Genomic DNA, 23,117 nt, shown 5'->3' with positions numbered 1-23,117 from the left:
CGGAAGGGGCGAGACTACAAGGATAGGATAATTCAAGAGCACAGAGCAATCAGATGAGGGGGAGTGTCAGGGAAGGAACTTGGAAAGACTGGCAGCAGAGTAACTCAGAAAGGGCCCTGACTGCTAAGCTAATGAGCCTGATCTTTATTCTAAAGGAAAAAGCAGACCAGAAAGTTTCTGGAGCATGACTGAGCTGAGCTTTGTGATTATCTTGATGGACTGGAGACAGGGAGGTCAAAAAGGAGGTTTGTCCCGCTGAGCATTAATGGGATCCTGAATAAGCGCTGAAGTAGACAAAAGGGACAGAAGAGTTATTTCAAGGAGAGTCAACAGGACATACTAAAATAGGATGTTAAGGATATTAGTGGTGTGTTAAGGAAAAGGAGTCAAGTGGATGGGCTGTCATGAACAGAGACGAGTATGACAGGAAGAAGAAGGCAGTTGTCAAGTTCCAGCTTATGTCCTGTTTTTCTCTGGTGTCCAAACCCTCCTAAGATCAGGCTTCATCCTGTGTTGCCCAGATCAATGATTTCCATATCTGAAGAGTTTTTAGAAATCTTAAGCCTATCAAATCCAAATCTCTTGGGTATGGGATCAGAAATGTATATTTTTAGCAAGTTTCACAAAAAATTCTCAGGCATCCAGACCAGCACTGGTTTGTGGATGTGCAGTCCAAACCCAGAGGCCTGGACAACTTACAGGGGCCTCCTAGCAAGTGCTCCTGTTGCCAGCCCTATCTCCTCCGCTCATCCCTCTCGATGAGCCAGAATGACTTTTGGAAATACAGATTTGGCCATATGTCACCGATCGAAAGAAGCTTCAGTAGCTCCCAGTGTCTACAGAATACTTGTCAGGACACTTCATATAATTTCCTTTCTCCACAGTTTCCGTCTCTGTCCTTCAAACATCCCATGTTTCAGCCAAAATTAACTCCCTATATTTTCCCTAGCTGCCAAGTGTCTCATCCCTCCCTGGAATTCTCTTCCGTGTTTTTCTAGCCCTGTCCAGCTCTGCACAGCTACCACTACCATTCATAACCACCCAATTTCCCCAGTGCCTAAAGTAGGGGTCGAAAACCAGTCTGCCTGCTTTTGCCAATCGAGAACATGGTTATGGAACTCAGTTCATTGGGACACAGACACATCCCTTAATTTCCATATTGTCTATGGCTGCTTTTGTGCTATAATGGCTGAATTGAGGAATTGTGAAAGAGCCTTTATGATCAGAAAAAAATAAAAATATTTATAGAAAAAGTTGACCCACCCCTGGCCTAAAGCAACAGCTCTTTAATTTATCCCAACCTTTGGGACAGATGCTCTTGGGATTCAATTCTGAGGATCCTGCTTGTTCCCAAGCCCACTGTCAGTTCTGTAAGTTGTTGTTCTGGTAACTGGTTCACATTTGAGCTGGACCTTCAACGTGGGTAGGTAATACTAATGAGGAAAGGGAACACCATAAAGAGGATTATACATGGCAAAATGTGGGACTTCTTGGGAGGAATATCAGTGAGGCTAGAACATGTATAGGAATTGTAGGAAGTGAAACTACCAAGTTAATTTGGGACTTGACTGGGAAGAGCCTTGAAGGCCATGCTAAATTTCTATTTTGAGCTACAAGCAACTGGGAGCATTTAGGTAGCTAAAGTGTAGGACCAGAGTCAGAGAGAATGATCAGCATTGAACAAAGAGGATTTGGGAAAATAACCCACAGTGGCAATAGGTAAGGTGAGGTCAAGAAAAACATCACTAGGGGAAGAACAGAAAATAACCTGCAGTTAACCAAGGAGTATCCAGGGTCTAGGGGGCAGGGCCAGCGGCAGATTTGAGCCAAGAATCAGAATCTGATCAGGAAACCCACTGACTGGCTGGTGATGAATGTACAGTCTGTGGCCTTCAGACTCCATTTCCTAGGAACCACCTGACCATAACACTGACCTTTTCAAATTTTTTTTAAATGGTACTAGGAGTTGGACTGAGGACTTTCATAATGAGCTACATCCACAGCAGTTTTGCTAAATTGCCCAGACTAAGCTTCAACTTGCAATTCTTCTGCCTCAGCCTCCCAGAGTGCTGGGATCACAGGTATGTGCATAGCACCCAGCTGACACAGCTTTCTAAGGGAACGTAGCAGGTATAGGTAGGAAGAATCTAAACTCATATGAGAGACCTGCACTGGTCCAGATAGCAGCTAGATCTTTTTTCACGCCACATCTCAAAGAATCCACCCAAAAACTGATGTACTGACACACTCCATGCAAAGCTACTGATCTCATTTCCAATTGGGCAACTGGACAGGAAGTTAAAGGCTTTCCCTATATTCTGTTCTCCACAGCACTCACATGACTGGCCCTGTTGATGGGAGAGTTCCAGTGACAAGAAGCCCATGCAAGCCCCTATCCATCAATCACAGCCATCTTGAATTCCCATCCTCAGCACATCTGTTCTAGCCATAGCTCTCCAGGTAGCACTGGCAGCAGCAAGCACACCCCGCCCCAAACACAGCCTGCCTCTTTCCCATTACCAAGGGAATTGCTCTCCCAGTAACAGTACTGTTCAGAGGTGTCAGCGCTACCCCCAGGGCCCTAGAGAACCAATTAAGGAAACTATTCACAAACTAAAAATCTACCCTGCTGATAGGGATCCAGAGCTCCAGCTTCTGCACCTGCCCCACACCCAACTCAGTCCAGCTCAGCAGCCTGTCTTCCACCCGGGAGACTTGGGTCACTGCCTGCAACAGACCTCCAAGGTCGGACAAGCTGTTCAGCACCCTGAGTAAGCAAACGGCCATCACCTGGCTACCAGACTCTCACCCAAGGCCATTAGAGCCCCTCCAGCTGGGCTGCTCATTAAGATAAGAGTCATTTCCTTCGCTGACTCTAAGGTTGTAACATCTTGCATCAGTTCCCTTTCTTTGGATCTTCCCAAAGCCCCCAAGGCCTGCCCACCAAGGGACAGTGATTGCTCCCCCCTTTCAGCATTAACAGTGTACAAAGAAGATGTTGTCACCCTTCCCTAAACTCTGGGAAGCCTGGGCTGTGGTGGTTTATTTAACATTCTTAGAGCTCCTCAATCCCACCCCGGAAAATCAGAGGGCCTGGGATTGCCCAGTCAAATAGTGCTAGAGACCGGATAGCTCCAGAGCTGTGGCTCCCAGACAAGGGCGCTTCTCACATCCTGATCACAGCCCCACCACCACCACCACCACAAACACACACACACACACACACACACACACACACACACACTTTGAAAATGGAAACAGTAAGATTCTAAACCGGTAGATTCCAGAATTTGGATTTTAGAATCAAAATTTCTCAGACACAACTTGACATTTGGTTGCTTTGATGGGAAAAAAATGAATGTTCCCTTTACTCATATAGGGAAGGAAATACATATCTAATTGTTTCTCCCTATCTGTAACTTAAAATAACAAATAAAACCATAAGAATCCTGAGGATCTTGAAGACAGAGGCGCACATGGTAAATGTCAGTCTATAGGATGCTAGTTCCTTCAGATCTTCTTGCTACTTCAATTTAAAGTACCACTTTGGTACTCAACAGCCAACTTTCCAGATAGAATTTGACCTGGGGCCATTTTCAATTAGGCTGACAAGGAAATACGGATGCCTCTCAACTTATGAGGGAATAATATCCAAATAAAATCCGTTGTAAATCAAAAATATAAACTGGAAATTCATTTCATGTTTCTAACCTGCTGAATATCATGGTTAAGCCTAGCTGACATTAAACATGCTCACTTTTAAGTTAAATAAACAAATGAATTTTAAAAAATCATTTAGTAAGGGCTGGGGATTTAACTCAGTGGTGCCGCTACCTGACTCACAAGTGTAAGGTCCCAAGTTCAACCTCCAGTACCAAAAAAGGAAGAAAAAAAAATCAATAAAAGATTTTCACTTGATAGATCAAGCTTCAGGGTTTGTTCTTTCTTCAGAGATTCTCCATGGTTCAGTGATTCCAGGTGCCTGTGAACTCTCACCCCGAGCAAAGTGCTACTGTGTAGACAGCAAGCTTTGGAGACAGATAAGCCTGAGTTTCACCTGACCTAACACTCACTAGTTATTAGACCTTAAGCCACAAATTTCCCAGTTCCCAGGCTTATCATCTATAGAATGGGAATAATAATGATAATACCTACCATATAGGGCTGTTGTGAAGTTTAGGAAAGACACTACAGGCATAGGCGCCTAGCAAATGTCTGCCAAATCAGTAGATCCTTATAAATAATTGTCTTTTGGATCTCCAAATTGAAGAACGGAAAGGGGTGGTCCAGGAATCACAGGAGGGGACAGGAAAATCATAGGTGGTAATGATAGAGGGAGATGTATGTGCATGAATATCCCAAAACAAAAACCACTATGCTATATAACTAATATACACTAATAAAAATGTTTCAATTTCAAAAGTCTCCCTTCTAGGCAAAGCCATAGGAGATCTTTGTGCATTCAATGATTAAGTTAGTCAATAAATATTCACTAAAGTCCCTGTCCTGTATCATGTTCTGTTAGGCTATAGGGTTATAGAAAAGGAAGGTACTGTCCAGATGCCCACCACCGGCACCCCCTCAACTCCAAGCCCCAGTGCAGGGGCACAAGCCCGGGAAGGCTCCAGTGAAGGACTGGGGTTGAAAGCCAGCTAGACGGACCATGCATCCAGGCAAAGCCTCTCTTCCTCTCAACCCAGCAACTGCTTGGCGCTGCCTAGCAATCAGGAGAAAGCAGACTTATGAGAATGGATTTATCCCAAGTGATGTGGCCCCATGTGGCTGGAAGTATTGGTGCTAGAGATATAAGGGGAACAGATGTAACTCCCAAAGCTGCTAGATATGTGAAACATGAGTTTGTGTTCTCTAAAATCCAAGAATGAATTCTAGGAACAACAGAGGTTACGATAGTTTATTGAGGAAAGAAGGCTTCTGTCTAAGAGAGACCAAAGGGGAACCAGAAAATGGGTTGCCCGCCCTTCTCATTTTTCAAAGGCATTTTAAACCGCAAAGTCATGAGGGGAGGCAGGTACTAAGTGGGACAAAACTGTAAGACCCAATTGGAAATTACAAGATGGGAACGAGGTGGGACAAACCCATGATCGACCAGTAAGATTACAAGTACAGCCACCCAGGTAATATTGATTAGACAGGGATCAAATAGGAAAACAAATAATATACAAAGAATTTCCCCATTAAGAATATCAATCACTGCTATTCATCTCTGAGGGAAGTAATACCTCTTTTCTTTGATTTTGGGTTTTTTTTTTCTTGGTACCAGGGATCAAACTCAGGAACTTGCAATTGCAAGGCAGGCACGGTGCCACTGAGCTAAATCCCCAGCCCCCTCTTTTCTTTTTTATAATGCTAAACAGTGAATGTGCCTCAACTGCTCTCCATGTTGGCTCCTTGAGGGCTGCCCAGTCTAACTGCCTACAAAATAGCTAATTAACTTACCTATCTGCAATACTAGGAACCTGTTTTTTCCTTTACCTCAACCCATTTTCCCTACCATCCCTCTATTTGCTCTCATATTATACTTTTAAAACCTCAGACTGGCAGAGGAGGAAAACCTTCTAGAAAATCTGTGCTCCTACTCTTGAGTAAAGTGGCAGCACTAAAAACTCTTTCCAAACAACCAATCTTGAAATCAGACTTTGTCTCAAAATAAAAAGGGCTGAGGATGTAGCTCAATAGTAGAGTATCCCTGGATTCATCCCCAGAGTAACACACACAGGGGGGTGTAAAACTGAAACTACACCCATTAAACAACATTCCTCATTTCCCCAGCCCTTAGTGACCACCATTCTTACATTCTGATTCTCTGAATTTGACTGCTCTAGGTACCTCATACAATTGGAATTGCACAATATTTGTTCTTTTTACTAGATTATTTCATTTAGCATAATATCTTTAAGGTTCATTTGTGTTGCAGCATGAGTCAGAATTTTCTTCTTTAGTCTTTGGTAGTACTGGAGATTGAACTCAAGGGTGCTCTACCACTGGGCTACATTCCCAGCCCTTTTTTGGTTCTGAGTCTAAATTACCAGCCTGGCCTCAAACTTGCAATACTCCAGCCTCAGCCCCCAAAGAGTAATGATTACAGGAGTGCATCACCATGCTCAGAATCTCCTTCCTTATTGAGGCCCAATAATTTTCCATTATAAGGGATATAATACCACATTTTCTTTAGATCTGTTGACGGACATTAGGGTTGCTTCCACCTTATGGCTATTTCAAATAACAATGCTATGAACTTATGTTTACAAAGAGCTCTTCAAGGCCCTGATTTAAATTCTTTTCAGAGCTGGGAATGGTGGTACACATCTGTAATCCTGGTACTTGTGAAGCTGAGACAGGAGGATGGCTGTGAGTTTGAGGCCAGCCTGGGCTACATATAGCAAGACCCTGTCACAAAAAACAAAACAAAAAAACCTCTTTTCAGTATATATACCTAGAGGTGGAATTGCTGGATCATACAATAATTATTTTCAATTTTTCTAGGCAGCATCATATTGTTTTACACAGTGGCTACACTAATTTATATTCCCTCCAACAGTGCACGGGGATTCTGACTTCTCTACATTTTTGTCAGTCCTTGTTATTTTTAAAAGGTTTTATGTTTGCTTGCTTGCTTGCTTGCTTAATAATCATCCTAGTGGGTGTGAGGTGGTATCTTATTGTGGTTTTAGTTTGCATTTTGCTCATAATTAGTGATGTTGAACTTTTTTATATGCTTATTTGGCCATTTGTTTTCTCTTCTGGAGAAATGTCTATTTAAATCCTTTGCCCATTTTTATCCGGGTTTTTAATTTTTTTATTATTGAGTTGTAGGGGCTATTTACACACATTCTAGATATTAACCCAAGAGTGCTGGGACTGGTAACACATGGTTAAGGTTCACTATATTTATAAATGTACAGTATTTCCAAGAATTCTTTAAGCAGTTAGCAGTGCCTATTTTTCCAGACAACTGAAGTTTTAAAAAGAAACAAAAAATACACTTAATTTGTGAAAGCAAGTATTAACAAAGTTGGTAAATAAGTTTAAATATTAATCATAGACTTTTAAAAGTCAGTTACCCAAAAAAGTCACTGTTAAAATTTATTGCATTCATCAGTAGATTAATAACATTTGCAATTGAAAATTAAAAACCTAATGAAGAATGAAGTTTAAGTTGCAGGTTAAAAATTCATATATTAACTTTAAAAATCAAAGTAGACCGTATCTTTTCTCTACTCCAAAATCTTAAGAGCCTCGAACAGGGTAGGTTGCTTACCCACAGTTCAAAGGGCTCAAAATCAGACCTCACACTCACTCTGAACAGCAAGGCCTCCAAAAAAGCCTGGATTTATGCTACAAATCACTTTGGAAACACTGTAAAGACTAAAACAAAAAGAAAAGATTGCAAATGATGTATCTAGTGTTGTCACTTACTGTATTTGACTTTCTTACTATACAATGTCAATCAACAGATGCTCACTGTACCTCAGCTACATGCCCTACGCTAGAATACTAAAACAAGGGACACGCTTCCTGTCTCCCAGGGCTTCGCAGCTCACAGTGGACTGTTTCCTAGGAAACCTGACATTCAGGAGTAAGACACAGGCTCTCTCCTGCTGGGCAGCAGCTTACACAGTAAATGGTTCACTAGTCTGTTTGATTCAGTTCAAAATCTATTTGTGACCAACACCAGAAGGCCAGCTGTTCGCCCTCTGCCTTGGAGCCAGAAAACATCTTCTCTATCTGAGGAGTCAGCCAGACCTTGAATCAAAACCTTCACAGACTTCTTAGTCTGCTGCCAATTTAAGGAAGTCCCAGAGATGATAAGTCCCTAGCTTACAAAACAGATATATTAGGCATCGAGAGATTTACTGTGTCTCACAGATTCCCCAAAGAGTTGCTTTCAGCAATGAGTGTCCCTTGGGCATTTAAATTCTGATTCTTTCTACACCTGAAACTCAGTTCCTATGAAACCAGAAGATACCTACTCTCTAGAAGTAGGTGAGCTTGTGGTGCTTTTGTACTTACCATCTGGAACGGTCCCGTGAGCCTTGGCAACGTGGCCCAGTTCCTGCATCAACCCCTGAAAGCAATCCTTACAGAGTAAATGTTGGCAGGGTAGAAGCCGACAGCCAGTATCATGCAGATCCTGCCCACACAAGGAGCAGGTCGGTGCCAGAGCTTTCGTATTTATGTCCTTAGAGCAGTGTTTCTGGCCAACTAGCGGCTGTCTCCAAAAACCCATGCCCATGCCTGTGCCCGTACCCAGGACAGGGGCTTTTCCAGTGACATCCTCAGGCGTGAAGCAGTGTGTACAGCGAGCAAGTTCTACTCCCTGTAAGCGAAGCACAGAACAGAGTGACATTTCTTTTGGGAGGGGGAGTTCCTGGGCAGATCAGAGAAGCCTTGGAGAACAAAGCCTTACAAGTACAGCTCATGCCCCTCCCCGGAGCTATCTTCAGCCTGAACCCTGACCTTGAGCCCAGAAAGATTCCGGCCTCTGCCGCGGTATACAAAACCTGCAGGTGTCGGCCAGGTCGTATGTTTCTGACAAGGTTTATTCGCTCTCAAAAGTGTCCCAGATCTCCTTACTGGTAGACAAGTTTGATCCAAGTTTTAACTGCCGAAAAGGGTAAGAAATTTATTAGGTGCAAAGTTTAGGCCAAGTACCATATGTACATTTCAATCCCCACAATGAACCTTAGAAATAAGGATTATGACACTTCTACGTGTTAAATAGAACCATTTTTTTGGAATTGGCTGAAGAAATTGAGCTGGGAGAGGGGATTCACACGCTCATGGCAGGTGGCACAGTTTGGATTCAAATTCAGTCCTTCTGATTTCAGATGCCATGCTGAACTACTGATATATTTGCAAGCTGAGGTCCACACGTAGATTTCTCAGGTGTTTTCTCCAATAATTAAAACAAAACAAAACTATTGCTTCATTCCATAAGAGAGTTTATGAAGGTTTAAAAACTCTGGATCATCTACCCTGAAAAGATATAATGGGCAGTGGTAAGTTTAGGATCTAGTTCAGACCACACAGTATAACTTAGATAAATGAGGAGAGGCAGCTAATGCATAAATGATAGGTTCTTGCCACATGAAGTCTAATTCACATTGTGGCACACAGTGATAAATCTTTTGTGGAAGCAATAGAGGAAGTAGGAAAATTGTGGTATATGTTTGCTGATTTGGCCACAGCAGTAGGTACCAATTTAAGTTACAGTGGAAGTTTAGTTTAACAAAACGTAATCTTTCAATGAAATTAATAGTTAATTTGTTTGGGTTCTGTAGTTTCCCTGTATACTTGCAGACTATATTTTATTTTATAATTGTATAAGAGCTAACCTCAAAAGGAAGCTGTATCTGTTTTTACATTTGTGTTTACTTAAATAAAACAAAAATCACAATGCAACATGCAAGCTTGAGGAAAAAAATATCTTTAGTTCAAAATCTTTCGGATCCCAGACCATTAAAGAGCTCACTAAATTTAGTGAGAAGAATGACATTATGATTTCATATCTGTAAACCTCTTTAATATCTAGCTTAATAGAAGATAGCTGAATTCTCAAACTTGCTTCTCCAGCCAATCTATGTTGTTTTGTTTGTAATATAAGAAGAAAATTCAGCTTTGCGCAGATACACGTTTGGAAAAATAGGAGTAGTATAATAACCTTATCAAGTAATTGTGGATATTCTTGATGCTATACAGAAATTCACAAAAAGTAGTTTCTTAAATGTTAGTTATAAATGGAAGCCAAAATAGTATCAATGAACTTTCCTCACTGTCACATCAAATCCTTGATCTAAGCCAGGTGTGGTAGAATACACCTGTACTCCCAGCACTCTGGAAGGCTGAGGCAGGAGGATCACAAGTTCAAGCCCACTGTGGGCAACTTAGCAAAACCCAGTTTCAAAATTAAATTATATATATAAAGGACTAGAGATATAGCTCAGTGCAACATCCTTTGGTTCAGTCTTAAAAAAAAAAAAAATCTGATCTATCTTGCACTTTGAACCAGACTAGAGTTGAAAACCAGCTGCTTTTTCCTGTTCTAATCAGGCATAATTTTATAACACTAAGCATTGGTCATTTGGGGAAAAAAAATTGGTTTGATGATATTCCAAATACTGACACATTACACAATAATAAAAAATTACACTTTAATATCACTTCTAATTTCTTCAGAAAATTCTTTAAGTTTTGGGAAGCTGTCAAACTCATGGAGGTATCAAAAACATACCAGAATTCTGAAGTTTTAGCATTGGCAACAAACACTGTTTAGTTTTGAAAAAATATCTACCAAATTCTCAAGTCTCAATAATCACAATTTATTCATTGTCCTTTTATGAAAAACTGTTGTCCCATGAAAAAAGTCTGATGTAGCCTGGAAGCCAAAAGCACACATGCAGTTTCTTATTTTGATATATAGCATAAGAACTGAACATTTTCAAACAGGATATTTAAAAGAAATATATTCAAGCATTGATATTTAAGAAAATTTTTACTTCATCATCACGGACATTCTCAAATTAAATTAGTTTTTGTTGTTGTTGTTATTGTTGCTATGATGTTGTTTTGTTTTTGTTTTCAAAGAGACAGAGGTGGGAGTGGTAGCACCCATAATCCCAGCAATTTGGGAGGTAAGGCAGGATGATCACAAATTTAACACCAGCCTGGGTAATACAGTGAGACCTTGTTACAAAAATAAAAAAGAGCTTAGATGTAGGTCATCAAGAAGGGCCTGAATTCAACCCCGGTACTGGAGGGTGGGGAAGTGGGGAAGGGTTGTAGGTCTTACTATGTTGCCCACACTGGCCTTGAACTTTTGGTCCTCCTATATCACTCCCCTGAGCAGCTAGACCTACAGGTCCACATCACTGCACCTGGCTTAAAACAAGCTTTTTTTTTTAATTGCAAGTATCCAGTGATAAAGGATATAATGACATAATTACCTACACCAGTTTGTTGCCCAAAGCACCAGCAGTTCTACACCATTGCTTTGGCCCCATCAATGCAAATGTTGATCTAGTGGAAAGGTCAAATAACATTTTGCTATTACCATGAAAACTTTTTATCTTGTGGACACCCTGAAAGGGTTTCAGGAACCTCCACAAAATCTACAGATCACATTTGGAGAACTGGTGTGTTAGATCTCACATTACAATCCCCAATAGCACCAAAAAAAAAAAAAAAAAAAAAAAAAAAAAAAAACAGATTTTGGGTCCAATGCTGCCAGATCTTCCAGATCTTTATTTTTCAGAACATCAGAAATCCGCAGTTTTATTTGAATTTTAAAAAACTGACAACTATGTTAGTGAGCTTTCTGTCTCTACAATAAACACCTGATAAATGAGGTAGTGTGTTTTTTTTGCTCACAGTGTTAAGGGTTCTGATCGATGATCGATGGATCCATTACTTTTAGGCCTCTGATGGGAGTGCCAGATGGCACTGATGAGGACTGCTTGGCAGAGCAAAACTTCTCACCTCACAGTCAGGGAGAGAAAAGAGAAGAAAAGGGAGCGACCAGGGCCTCACAGCTCCCTCCAACGCACGCCTCCAATGACCTGGAGACCTCCCATGAAATCCAATGTTTTAAAAGGTTACATAACCTCCCAAAAGCACCTTGCTGGGGGTCAGGTCTTTACCACATGGACCTTTTTAGAGGACATTTACAGTCCAAACTATAGCAGCAACTAATTAAATTTTAAAATGTAAGACCTAGGCATGGTGGTACATGATTGTAATTCAAGCTACTCAGGAGGCTGAGGCAAGAGGATCACAAGTTCAGAACCGTCTTGCACAACTCAGCAAGATCTTAACTTGAGGGAAAAAGAAGGGGAGTTGTCTTGGGGATATAGCTCAAGTGGTACTGTGCTCACCTAGCATGCACAAGGCCCTGGGTTCAATCCCCAGTACTACAAAAATAATAAAATATAATAATAAAAATTTTAAAATAGAAAACGAATCAAATAACATATACCAGCAACATCCAGTTTATGTTCTCTGCTTTAAGTCATGGAAAATCCCGGACTAAATGAAATAACAGTATGAATGTAGGGGAACCCCACCTATAATATTACCTTGTCATAAAACTGCTTCTTTTTAACATCTTACCACATCTGGTTCTAAGGGAATGAAAGTATTCAATGAATCTCTTTAACTTTGCCAAGGAATGATGGGCCAAATCACTGTGCATCACATTGGGAGTAAAAATTCCAAAGATCATTCCCTTGGGTACCAAAGAACAATTATTGTCAAAATTTAGTATTCATTTTAGGAAGAAAATTGAGGGAGAAATACTAGAAAATCAGAGGACACCCTTTGTTAGACTTGTAGCACATATTTATTTTTGGTTCTTTGTTTACCATCTTGTCTTGGACACGGTTCTGGGACACAACCCTAGAGCAAGAATTTGTCTTTCTGGTTCACCACTGTATCTGTCCCTTGCTGCCTGGCACCTATATATAGTGTCAGAACATAATATGTACTCAAAATACATATTTGTAAAATGAACAAGTGAAAGAATGACTCTCAGTGTTTTCATTACAGGACAAGAAAACTGAGATTCCAAGAGAATATGCTGATTATTCCATATAATTCAACTAGCAAAAAGCAAAACAAAACAAAAACTAGGAAATAAATCCAAGCTTCTGTGTACTTTCCATTAATTTATTCCTCTGAAATTAAAACTAAGCCCCTCTTTTTTTGTGTGCTATGGAATGATCAGCTCTCAAAAACTACAATTTGCATGGAATCCCACCCAGCACTCCAGGAGGCTGAGGCAGAAGGATCACAAGTTCAAATCCTGCCTAAGCAATTTAGCAAGACCCCCGTTCTCTGAATTAAAAAAAAAAGTGGGGGGATTAGGAATGTAATTCAGTGGTAGAGCACCTCTGGGTTTGATCCCTAATACTGAAGAAAAAAAAAAAAAGACTACAATTCCTTTCTTCACACTTTGCTATTCTGAGTTTAATAGCAGGATTTTCCACCCTAATTTTCAATAAACATTTTAGGAATACAACTGCAATGATACAATGAGATTTTTTTTAAAAGAAACTATCAAACATAGGAAAGAAAGACTCCTAGAAATTCCTAATCCTCAAATTTAGAAAGCTGAAGAAAAACCCCCTAATGATTAGTATTTCTCTCTAAATGCCACATTTCAAAAACTACAGAAAAAAGCACTGTGAGTCTAGGGAAGTTGAAATGACATTGGAAACTGTATATACTGCTGGTGTGTAAGTTGGTACAACCCACTTTTTAAAATAGCAACATAAAATGAATCATAAAAAATGTTCTTACCCTATAATCCAGCAATGTCACTCCTGGGAATTTATCCTAGATGAGTTGTTCAACAGAGGAAGAAAAAACTATCAACAGAAATGTGGCTTGCATCCTTGTCTCTAACAGCAGAGAATACAATATACAAACAAAAACAAATAAAATAGATTCACAAGAAAATGGCTTAATAAAGTACATGCCAAAGATAAATTACTCTTCAGCTAGTAAGAATAATCTTGAGGGCTGGGGATTTAGTTCAGTGGTGCTGCCACCTGCCTCACAAGCACAAGGTCCTCAGTTCAATCCCTGGTACAAAAAAAAAAATAATGATAATAATAATCTTGAACTCTAGGTAATGATACAGGAAAAAATGTCACAGAATGAAATGAACACCAGACTACAAAAGGATTAATATACTATGATCACTGACTTTGCATACAGCTATATCACCATTAAACAAGAGCTGAAAAGTGATATTTAGAAATGAAAACAATATTGTAGGATGGTTTGAATTTTTTTGTTATTGTTCTTTGAGACAAGGTCTGCTGTACTCTTGAACTCCATGTATAGGCTGGCCTGAAACTCATGGTGATCCCCCTTACATCAGCCTCCCAACTACTGGGATTACAGATGTGCACCACCACGCCCAGCCTGGTATGGTTTGAAGTGTGTATACTTACTGTTTTTTCATAATTTTTAATGTTGCACCATTTTTCTATTGCATATTAATTTTTTAAATTCTTTCTAAAATAAATTTGGATTTCTGGGCTTTTCTTTAATTCTCCTTTAGGGAAAAAAAAAAAAGAGATTCTGGTTCCCCCCATCTTGAATTAACAGTAATCTACTTTTTAAAAAAAAGTGACAAATATGTCAGCAACATTACTGTTGCTCTTTGAAGGACTAATGATGAAATCAGGAACCCAGAGAGAAGAGAAAGGGAGAAAGACCACCAGGATCTCAGGGTAGCAGTGCATTCCCAGGGTTAACTTAGGAGGGCTCTGACGTAGACAAAGTTCAGCACCACATTTAGCTGCCTCACCAGGCTGCTGCCTGCCATCAGTTCCCTTTGGCTCACTTCACAGGGAAATGTGAGGCCCTGACTCTCTGAGGGATGTCAGGTGTCTGAGATGTCACAAGGCTATGCTTTACTTCAGAACAGATGTCACAGAGTACAGCTCTCAGGGGTCATGTCCAAGGTCATTCATGAGAAAGCTCAGTTCTGTCTGTTCTCTCAAAGCTGGCTGACCTAGAGAATGCACATCACAGGAGCCACATGTTTAAGTCACATAATTGTCTCAAGAAGTAGAGGGAGCTGGCTACAAAATCACAGCCAGACAACTGTCCAGGGCACTCCTTCCACCCTGGAAATCGACCCATCAATGAGGAAAATATGAGGTGAACACAGAACCCAACACAGAGTCCTGGTCCCAGTCGGGGAGGCCTTCTGTTCAAGGCACAGAAGGATAAGATGTTGTTCCTCTATGGTCAGAGGAAACTAACTATTCAGAAGCAGTGTCCTAGCATCCAGAACTCGACATCCACCCTTTCACAGTCTTCATCCTTGCTCCAGGCCCCCATTACAACACATTCCCGAGGCCCTGACTAGCTTACCTCCATTGACAGAACACCTACACCAGGGTAGTTCTGAGTAGCTCAGCTTGTTCCTTATACACTTATAAGCCAGTCTTGATGTCAAACAGAGGATGATTTCTTCTTAGACCTTGCCCCCTCCCCAACCCCTTTCTACTAGTCTCAGGTGGCAGGAGTAATAAAGACCATAATGCTGTGAGGTCAGACAGGGAGTGGCCACTGAGGTAAAAACAGAGGAACTAGAGAAAGGACTAATGTTGGGCCAGGCTCTGTATCTTACCACTATACAGTCTCTGGCAAGTCAACCTAATTCTTCTGTGCCAATCTTTTCATGCATAAAATGAAGCTACTAATACTGAGCTCTTAGAAAGATGCATTTGTAAATTGCAAGGTTGTCTGAAAATGTTGAGACTATGTGGACTGAGTGTCCTGAGAAGAAGAATAATAAATGAAACTTAGAAGTTGAGGAAGATTCAGGAAGAGGACCGGCACTTCAAGCATGAAAAATAGCACAAGTAAAGGCAAAATGGAAAAGAGAAGTACTGTACCAAATATGGCTGCATTAGAAAGTTTGTGTAGTGGAGATGAGATAGGTAAGAAAAAAGCTAAGGTAAGGTAGGCAGGTTGTATTCTGTTATAATTGGAAGCTGTTGAACTTTCTGATCACATAAAAGAATGAAAATTGTGTTTGAGGAGTACTAATTTGGTGGAGGGGTGAGGATAAGTTTAGATGAAGCTTAGAGTACAAGCAGAGTGATCACAGGAGGGACTGAAAACTCTGGAGAAAAGTTAGAATGAGATCTGAAGATAGTGGTAGTAGTGCTGAAAAAGAGGAACTGAATTTGAGAGATACTGTAAAAAAGGACAATGACACTATTATTAGAGGAAGAGAGGGTTGGGGGTCAACTTCAGGTCTCCCTGACATCATTATCTGGGTGGACAGTGTGTCACTCATCAAGATATAGAATAAAAGAGCTGGCGATTTAACTCATTAGTCCACTGCCTGCCTCACAAGTGCAAGATCCTGAGTTCAATACCCAGTACAAAAAAAAAAAAAAATTAGAATAAAGAAGGTACCACGAGCAGAGATGACTGAGCTCTTCAGATATGTTTATCTGTAGATACAAGGGATTCTAACCAGTAATTAAGTAAATGTATGGGTGTGGTACTCAACAATTGAGATATGAATTGAAGTCACCCAAAAAGCCAAGGACAGATTAAGGAACATCAACATTTAAACCGTGGACAACATTGGAAGAGCCTGAAAAGACTGAGAATCACCCAAACAAGTAGAAGGAAGGCAAGAATTCCTTCTGAAAAGCAAGTCAAAATAGTACATCAGAAAGAACAGGTGGTATGAAAAATGATAAATGGGAAATCGCCACTTGGCAATTAGCTCACTGATGGCCTTAGCAAGAGTAATCCCTGAAGTAGTGAAACCTAATGACAATTTGTAGTAGATTTAACAATGAACAGAAAGTTAACAAATGGGCAGGACTTGTAGGATACTCTTTCAGGGACCTGACCGCACAGAAAAAGGGTAGCAGACAGAGAATTTAGTATATTTTAGCTAGAATATACTAGCTGAAGAGAGGAAGGCAGAGAAAAATATACTCTCAAAGAGAGAAGAGAGAGAGAGAGAGAGAGAGAGAGGGAGAGAAATTGAGGGAATGGGATATTGAACACTGTTGAACACTGGTTGGTGGAACCTACTAAACAGAATGCCTTTTCCACTGCTGAAGAAATGCTTATTTCTTAAATAGATACTACATGCCAGGAACTAGAATTGCCTGTAGTAAACACACAACAAAAATATTTGAGCCCTTAAAGACTTTGGTCTAGTAGGAAAAACAAACGTAAAATTATATGAGGTCTGTACTAGACTGTGAGGCGGCACAGATGAGCAAGGGCGCTTCTGCGACTGAAGGGGTCAGTTGCACTGAGGACATGCGGGCTTCCTGCTTCCGGTGCCTCTCCGGTCCAGGAGAGGGAGGAGTCAGGTGAGTCCCAACCAGGTTCCGGAGAAAACTTGAATGTGACATTTACAAAGTATTTGCAAGATCAAGGTCCCTGAAACATAGCAGCTGTTAAAATTTGAGGGGACGCCCGTGAGGCTTGTGCCCACTCAGGACGGGGGGGCGACAGGTCCTGGGGCTGACACAGCAGAAGCGACCAAGAGCTTCTGACAACACTCGGGTCCAAGCGAGGCTAAACAGTTCCCAACCGAAAACCCACTCAATTTCGCTGCGACGTGAAAACCGCACCTACCTCAAGCTCGCGAGACCAAAGAGGCCCCGCCCAAGGCCGGCCCCAGGCCGGAAGTGAGGCGCTTGGCCCCGCCCCCGCGCTCGATACCTCGCGAGACTTCTCAGAGCCTCCCTCTCTCCTCTCGGCCGCCGACATGGTAGGTGTTTCTCGTCTGTGCTTCCTAGTTGGTGGTGACCCGGAACCCCGCTCCCTTGCTTCTTGGCCACCCACTTTCGACTCTGGCCAGGCTTTCCAGGCTGCACGTGGCCGATCGCGGGGCAGGATGGTCGGCCAGGGCCGGGAGCCTGCGGCCGCGTGTTCAACCCGGCTTTCGGATCTGTGAGACAGTGCGTCACCCTGATGAGGCCGTGCGGCCTCGGGCCAGTCTGTAGCCTCAGCCTTCTCGCCGAACTCCAGAAGTCAGTCCGAAGGCCTGCGGGCCCATCTGATTGGCCGGCGTCGGCCCCTGCACTTCTTAGGCCCTATCACTAAATCCCTTTTCCCACACAGCCATCCAGACTGAGGAAGACCCGGAAACTTCGGGGCCACGTGAGCCACGGCCACGGCCGCATCGGTAAGTGCAAGCTTCTCCTGGTCTACCTTGGGCTCTATCGAGTGTTTAGTCGGGACGTAAAGAGCTTAAAATGAACTCCAGTAAAGCCTGTCAGCAGTCCTGTTGGACTGAATTGGACAGCTGTTTATTTTTTGTCTTTGAGGAGCCTCGAGGACTCCTATTGTAGAGAATTTATCAGGGTAATAATAAAAGTTACTACTAAAAAGTGCAGCATTAGGGCCAGGGATTTAGCTCAGCGGTTCGGTGGCCTGCCTGGCAAGCGCAAGGACCCGAGTTCAATCCCCGTTACCCACCCCACCAAAGTGCAGTATTGAATTCGTTGAATACAGGAGGGAACACAAAAGGTGTTTTAACTTGGAATCTTGGAGCAGTGGTAATGCTGAAAAGGAGGTACTGTGCGCCATGAGTAAGGACACTGAAGCATGATGAAGTGCTCAAGATACTGCTGAGGGGCTAGAGAAAGCTACATGAACCATGTAGTTTGATATTCCTACAGGCAAGCACCGGAAGCACCCAGGAGGCCGGGGTAATGCGGGTGGCATGCATCACCACAGGATCAACTTCGACAAATAGTGAGTGTTCCTTGGATTGTACTTTGGCACAGCTTAGGAGGTAGTTGCAGACGAGGGTAACTTAGAATTTCTGTGGAAACAAGCCTCTTAAAAACTGCTTGTTGGCTGACTTTTATCGCATTAACATTGGACATGAACTGAGAGAATCTGTTACCGAGGCTAGAGTCACGCTTGGGTATTGGCTGTTGCCTTAGTGTGCTAGAGTCCTCGAAGAGTAACTGCTGACCTTATTCACTGGCTGTGGGCTTCGTGCCACAGTCAGTCACCAGGGTAGTAACATGCTTTGGATTTACCTACACGGCTGTGAGACCTTTTTTTAATGTATCAGTTAGGAAACATCTGTAAAATAGTGTAGGCTTTATTTTACATAGATCGTGTCAGGTAACTTGGCTTGCACCGAAACTTAACTGGTCCCATGAAATAAGACTAGCCTTCCAGCATTTGGTGCTTTCTAAAGACTTGTGTAATTGAACAAATGTATCAAGTTCCTGCAAGTCACTTATACAGCAGTAAACAATTTACACATCAGTGGAGGGAGATAACTGTAAAGATGATAAATATAGCTTCTTAATTGGAATGAGCTTATTAAGATAGTTGTTTTCTCTTCCCAGTCACCCAGGTTACTTTGGGAAGGTTGGTATGAGGCATTACCACTTAAAGAGAAACCAGAGTTTCTGCCCAACTGTAAACCTTGATAAACTGTGGACATTGGTCAGTGAGCAGACACGAGTAAATGCTGCGAAAAACAAGAATGGATTGGCTCCCATCATTGATGTAGTGCGATCGGTAAGTGAATTAGATATAAGTGGAACTATTTTTCACTCCCCAGCCTGTCTTGGTCTGTTATACCTCTCAAGTGAAAATTCCCAGTATACAGATCAGTCACATGGTTTGCTTATGTTTCTGGAAAAACCTTTGGAGAATAATCTTTCTACTCCCATTTATTACACAATTTCGCCATGCCCTTCCAAATGGTAATCAGTGCCTAAGTTTGCCCTGATTCGAACAGCCTTATATTCCTTGGCTTGAGCTATAACTGGCTCTAGTCTTGAGGCAAAGCTCACGGTCCTTACAGAATAAAGATCTAATATGTTTTTTGGGGTCCTACATTACCTGAAGAGATTTCCTGAAAAAATGAACTATTTTGTGTATCATTGAGGGTTCTGGTCTTATGTCAGATTTACCTCCCATAAATATGGAAGTAGTCTTTAAGAGAGACCTAAACCCTAGGAATTTATTTGGGTAGCTTTGAATCTCAGTTCCTGACCTATTTAATGCCCTTTAAGCAATATTGTGATCTAGACTGACGCATTGCTGGGAATGTGATTGTGCTTTCTTATGGGAGGGAGAAGTGACCAGGAGAGATGTCTGTGCTTTGATGAGACTAGTCACACCTTGGCACCACATTTGTCCTGATATGCAAGAGTTCTCGGGGAGAATCTGCTGGTCTTCATTCAGTGGTGGAGGCCATTGGTGCCCATCAGAAACATGGCCCGTCGAGGTCCTGGAATGCTTGGGTTGACAGGCCTCTCCACAGTCCCACCATGAGTTGATAGGTAACCTGCCATACGTGGTATGTTTTAAATCCTTTTTTTCTTTATTCTTCTAGGGCTACTACAAAGTTCTTGGGAAAGGAAAACTCCCAAAGCAGCCTGTCATTGTGAAGGCCAAATTCTTCAGCAGAAGAGCTGAGGAGAAGATTAAGGGTGTCGGGGGGGCCTGTGTCCTGGTGGCTTGAAGCCACAGGACAGGGGGCTCATTAAATACCAACAAATTGTTTGCATTTTCTGGTCTGAATGTAGGTTCTTTATCATTTCTACATCCCTACCTCTATGTTGGGAACTCACCTAACAGGTTCCAAGACTATCGGGAGCATGGGCTTTTCTGTTGAGTCCCCTCAAAGTGTATCAGATTGTACTAGTTTTAAGCTTTTTCATTTAGTGGGAGTGATTGCTAATGATGGATGAAATACACGTCAAAGGGGCCCGTTGGCATTGTTCTGGGTTTTGTAGCAAGTGGGGAAATGTATCCATAGTTGTTCTGTGGGGCTGGAAAGGAAAGATTAGTCATTTGGACTGAACCATCCAAGATAACAGCCAGAATGTGCCAACACAAGACCTTGACGTGTAGACCCCTACAGTGAGAATTTGAAACATACCAGGGCTTTTAACATGAATTTGTTAAGTGGATTAGATTCTGGGAAGCAGCTATAAGGGAGGGATTCATGAGTCTTGGTGCACAGTGGTCTTGATACATGGAGAAACAAATCCTGAGTGAGGGCCAGAAAGTCAAAACTGAACTTGGCTCAGTGGGAATCTTCATATCTCCAGGAAAATTGTAATTGCTACCATTTCTATAGCTGAAATTCCGAGCTTGTTTTGACCCAGTGTAAAACAGTCTAGTATTGTTAGTGAGGAACTAATGAAGGTGGCACTTAATGGGTTTTAGTTGGAGGGTAGGCCGGAATCCTGGCTTGTGGGACAAACCTGTTGTAACAGCTTTAAAAGGATGTTGAAGGTCAAATACCAAGAAGCACAGGATAGAAAACAGTTGACTTGGATAAGAATAGGAGTCAGGAAATACTCAGGCTGTTTGGTTTTGCATCTTTGTAATGGTCTGATGAAAGGTAAAAACATGGAGGTAGGTTTGTGTGCACAGTACTTCACACTGGGCTACACCCTCAGCCCTTCTTAAATTTTTCAGACAAGTCCTTTAAATTATCCAGACTGGGCTCCAACTTGTGATCCTCCTGCATGAGACTCCAAGTGCTGGGGTACAGATGTGCCTTAGCACACCCAGGTCCACTGAGTAGTTGAGACTAATGCTGCTAACCTGCTTTTTACCCAAAGGTTGTATAACTAGGTCAAGTTCCATTTCTTTTAAGTTTTAGGTTAAAATGCCTGCTTGAGGATTGTGTAGTTGAAGTGGAATGGAGAGCATGTATTTGGCATTTATGTTTTACTTGTGCAATAGAACTATTAATGGAGCACATGTCAGTTATCCAGTTGTTTGCCAGCAAGTGGTCCAAGCAAGAATACCAAATGGTGAAATTCAGGGGAATACTTTGGAAAAGTCAGGCAAACAATTAACAGTTCCTGGAGAAATTACTGGACAGGCTGTGTAGTTCAGTGTGGACTAGTGGGGAGTTGGTGGTAGGACCAAGAAAATGCGGATGAGGATGGGAAAAGTAGGATTCAGAAGATACATTGGACTGCTGGCTTACTGGGTTGTGCAGGCCACAAAATGGTTGCAGGTTTCGGTGTTGAGGGAAAGCGTATCCGCACTAACCTTGCATAGCTACCTACAAATGGAATCCATACAAAAGTCAATTCTGTAAATAGGAAGTGCTCCAAAGATGCCACCCTATCTACTGGCCTGGGAAGGACAGCTGTACTTTTGGACTATAGACCTTGCATTTTCGTATTACATTCCAGTTGAGAGTGACAGGTGCCACTTCCATTTCAGAATAGGTTCAGTATGATGAACCCACAAGCGGGCAGTTTTAGGCTCATACTACCGCTGTCTCCAGTGCCTAATTCACAAAGTCGGTGAGATCCTCCCAAATGTGGGAAAGAGCTTTTATCAGATGGGCTCCAAGCTTTTTAGTGCATGTACCTTTTAAAATAATTGCGAAAATTTGCTATTGAGCACACCAGTTGATTCCAGTTCTGCTTTTTAAAATTGTAAAGGTTATAATTTCTGGCCTTGTATGTTTTTACTTTTCATACAAATCTCACAGCTTCCTGTATAATTTAGGAGTTATCAGAAATGTCTGCCATAAATTAACAAACAGTTAAAATCAGCTAAAACAGTCAGATTTAAATTTTCAATTAAAGTAAACGTACTAATCCTAGAAGCAGTGGTGCTCGGGCACCAAAACTACCCTGATGAGAGTGCCACTGGCAGCCGAAGGGCGACACCCACCAAGCTTCACGTCCCGCCTCTGGCCAGGGGAGCCACTTCCGCTTGGCCTCAAAGTCTGGTTCCGGGGGCCCTCGATACCCACTCTTCCCACTCCTGCTCGGCCGGAAGCACTATCAGTGCAGTTCCCATCTAGATCGATCGCTTCCGGCGGAGGGCGGGACCAGCCTATGTTGCGCCAGCGCAGTAATCTCCCTGGCGAGGAGGGAAATTCGACCCTGGTTCCGAGTCGCCCTCAAACTGAGCTCGGGGCGTCCTTGAGAACAGGAGGCGAGGTGTCTGTGATGGTATTTCCAACCCTTTACTGTTTTCCTTGTTCAAAGTTGATGATCCCCTACTGTGTTCACGGGTACCTTGAGCTAAAAAAAAGAAAATGTTTGGGGCCGGGGATTTAGCTCAGTGGCAGTGCTGTTTGATCCCTGGTATTGGGGGGAAAAATGCTTCTACATGTCTGCAAATGTTCTGGAAAAAACAACAGAAATGCAGTATGATCTTCTGTGCTTTGGGGAGTGAAGGTACTGATATGTTTTAGTACTTTTTTAGAAAAACCAAATGTATATTTCATGTTAAAAGGCAATATAAATCGACAAATTTCAAAAGCAAAAAACTTGCTGAGACAAAGTATTTTATCTAGTTTGAGAATTTTCATAAGCTTTAAATTATGCCACCTCTACAGGCAAAATTAAGACGCTTGGAATGCATACCACCACTTTATCTGGCTATACAAAATGTTTCACTCCTAGGAGGGATATAGTTGGAGCCGGGGATTTGGTTCAGTGGTGCCACCGCCTGCCTCAAAAATGTAAGGTCCTGAGTTCAATCCCCGGTGCACCCACCCCCCAAATCCGTGTGGTAGGAAGGAAGGATAATAGTTTAAGGTGTACGTCTAATCTCGTATGTCCTTTTTTTTTTTTTTTTTT

The 23,117-nt window shown here is 42.0% G+C and overlaps 2 protein-coding genes and 2 non-coding genes across 16 annotated transcripts in view; 3 read left to right on the top strand and 1 right to left on the bottom strand.

The window, feature by feature from the left end:
* The window catches only part of Trim66 (tripartite motif containing 66), a 59,862-nt gene extending 42,686 nt beyond the window's left edge, over positions 1–17,176 (bottom strand). For 2 of the 13 annotated variants that reach the window (XM_033764157.1, XM_010615332.2), the window contains exons 1-2: positions 13,315–13,743; positions 8,032–8,997 (exon numbers count right to left, since the gene is read on the bottom strand). In XM_033764157.1, the coding sequence (XP_033620048.1) occupies positions 8,032–8,368 (337 nt within the window). In that variant the 5' untranslated portion in view covers positions 8,369–8,997; positions 13,315–13,743. Of the gene's footprint in view, positions 1–8,031; positions 8,998–13,314; positions 13,744–14,904; positions 15,155–17,151 lie in introns of those variants that run through there. The other 11 variants (XM_033764159.1, XM_033764161.1, XM_010615340.2 and 8 more) reach the window with 11 other exon arrangements.
* Positions 17,177–17,204: 28 nt separating this feature from the next.
* Positions 17,205–20,059, top strand: Rpl27a (ribosomal protein L27a). The gene is made up of 5 exons (XM_010615330.3): positions 17,205–17,287; positions 17,641–17,704; positions 18,201–18,276; positions 18,888–19,062; positions 19,886–20,059. The coding sequence occupies exons 1-5, from the start codon at positions 17,285–17,287 to the stop codon at positions 20,012–20,014; spliced, it is 447 nt and encodes a 148-aa protein (XP_010613632.1). The 5' UTR covers positions 17,205–17,284; the 3' UTR covers positions 20,015–20,059.
* LOC117286446 lies at positions 18,429–18,558 on the top strand. The gene has a single exon (XR_004517614.1). It is a non-coding gene; the product is annotated as a small nucleolar RNA SNORA3/SNORA45 family (small nucleolar RNA).
* LOC117286447 lies at positions 19,654–19,768 on the top strand. Its single transcript, XR_004517615.1, has one exon. It is a non-coding gene; the product is annotated as a small nucleolar RNA SNORA3/SNORA45 family (small nucleolar RNA).
* Positions 20,060–23,117: the final 3,058 nt, after the last annotated feature.

The sequence above is a fragment of the Fukomys damarensis genome, unplaced genomic scaffold (genome assembly GCF_012274545.1).
Source record: "Fukomys damarensis isolate Sample0158 unplaced genomic scaffold, DMR_v1.0_HiC HiC_scaffold_16, whole genome shotgun sequence".
Classification (NCBI taxonomy): Eukaryota; Metazoa; Chordata; class Mammalia; order Rodentia; family Bathyergidae; genus Fukomys; species Fukomys damarensis.
The sequence above is the reverse complement of the archived record's forward strand: the minus strand, read 5'-3'. Positions and strand labels throughout refer to the sequence as shown.

Bases quoted from the DNA above. Each gene is read 5' to 3' on its own strand.
- Rpl27a (XM_010615330.3), top strand. The intron at 18,277-18,887 runs GTGAGTGTTCCT...TTCTCTTCCCAG, and splicing joins AGGATCAACTTCGACAAATA to TCACCCAGGTTACTTTGGGA. The intron at 19,063-19,885 runs GTAAGTGAATTA...TTATTCTTCTAG, and splicing joins TCATTGATGTAGTGCGATCG to GGCTACTACAAAGTTCTTGG.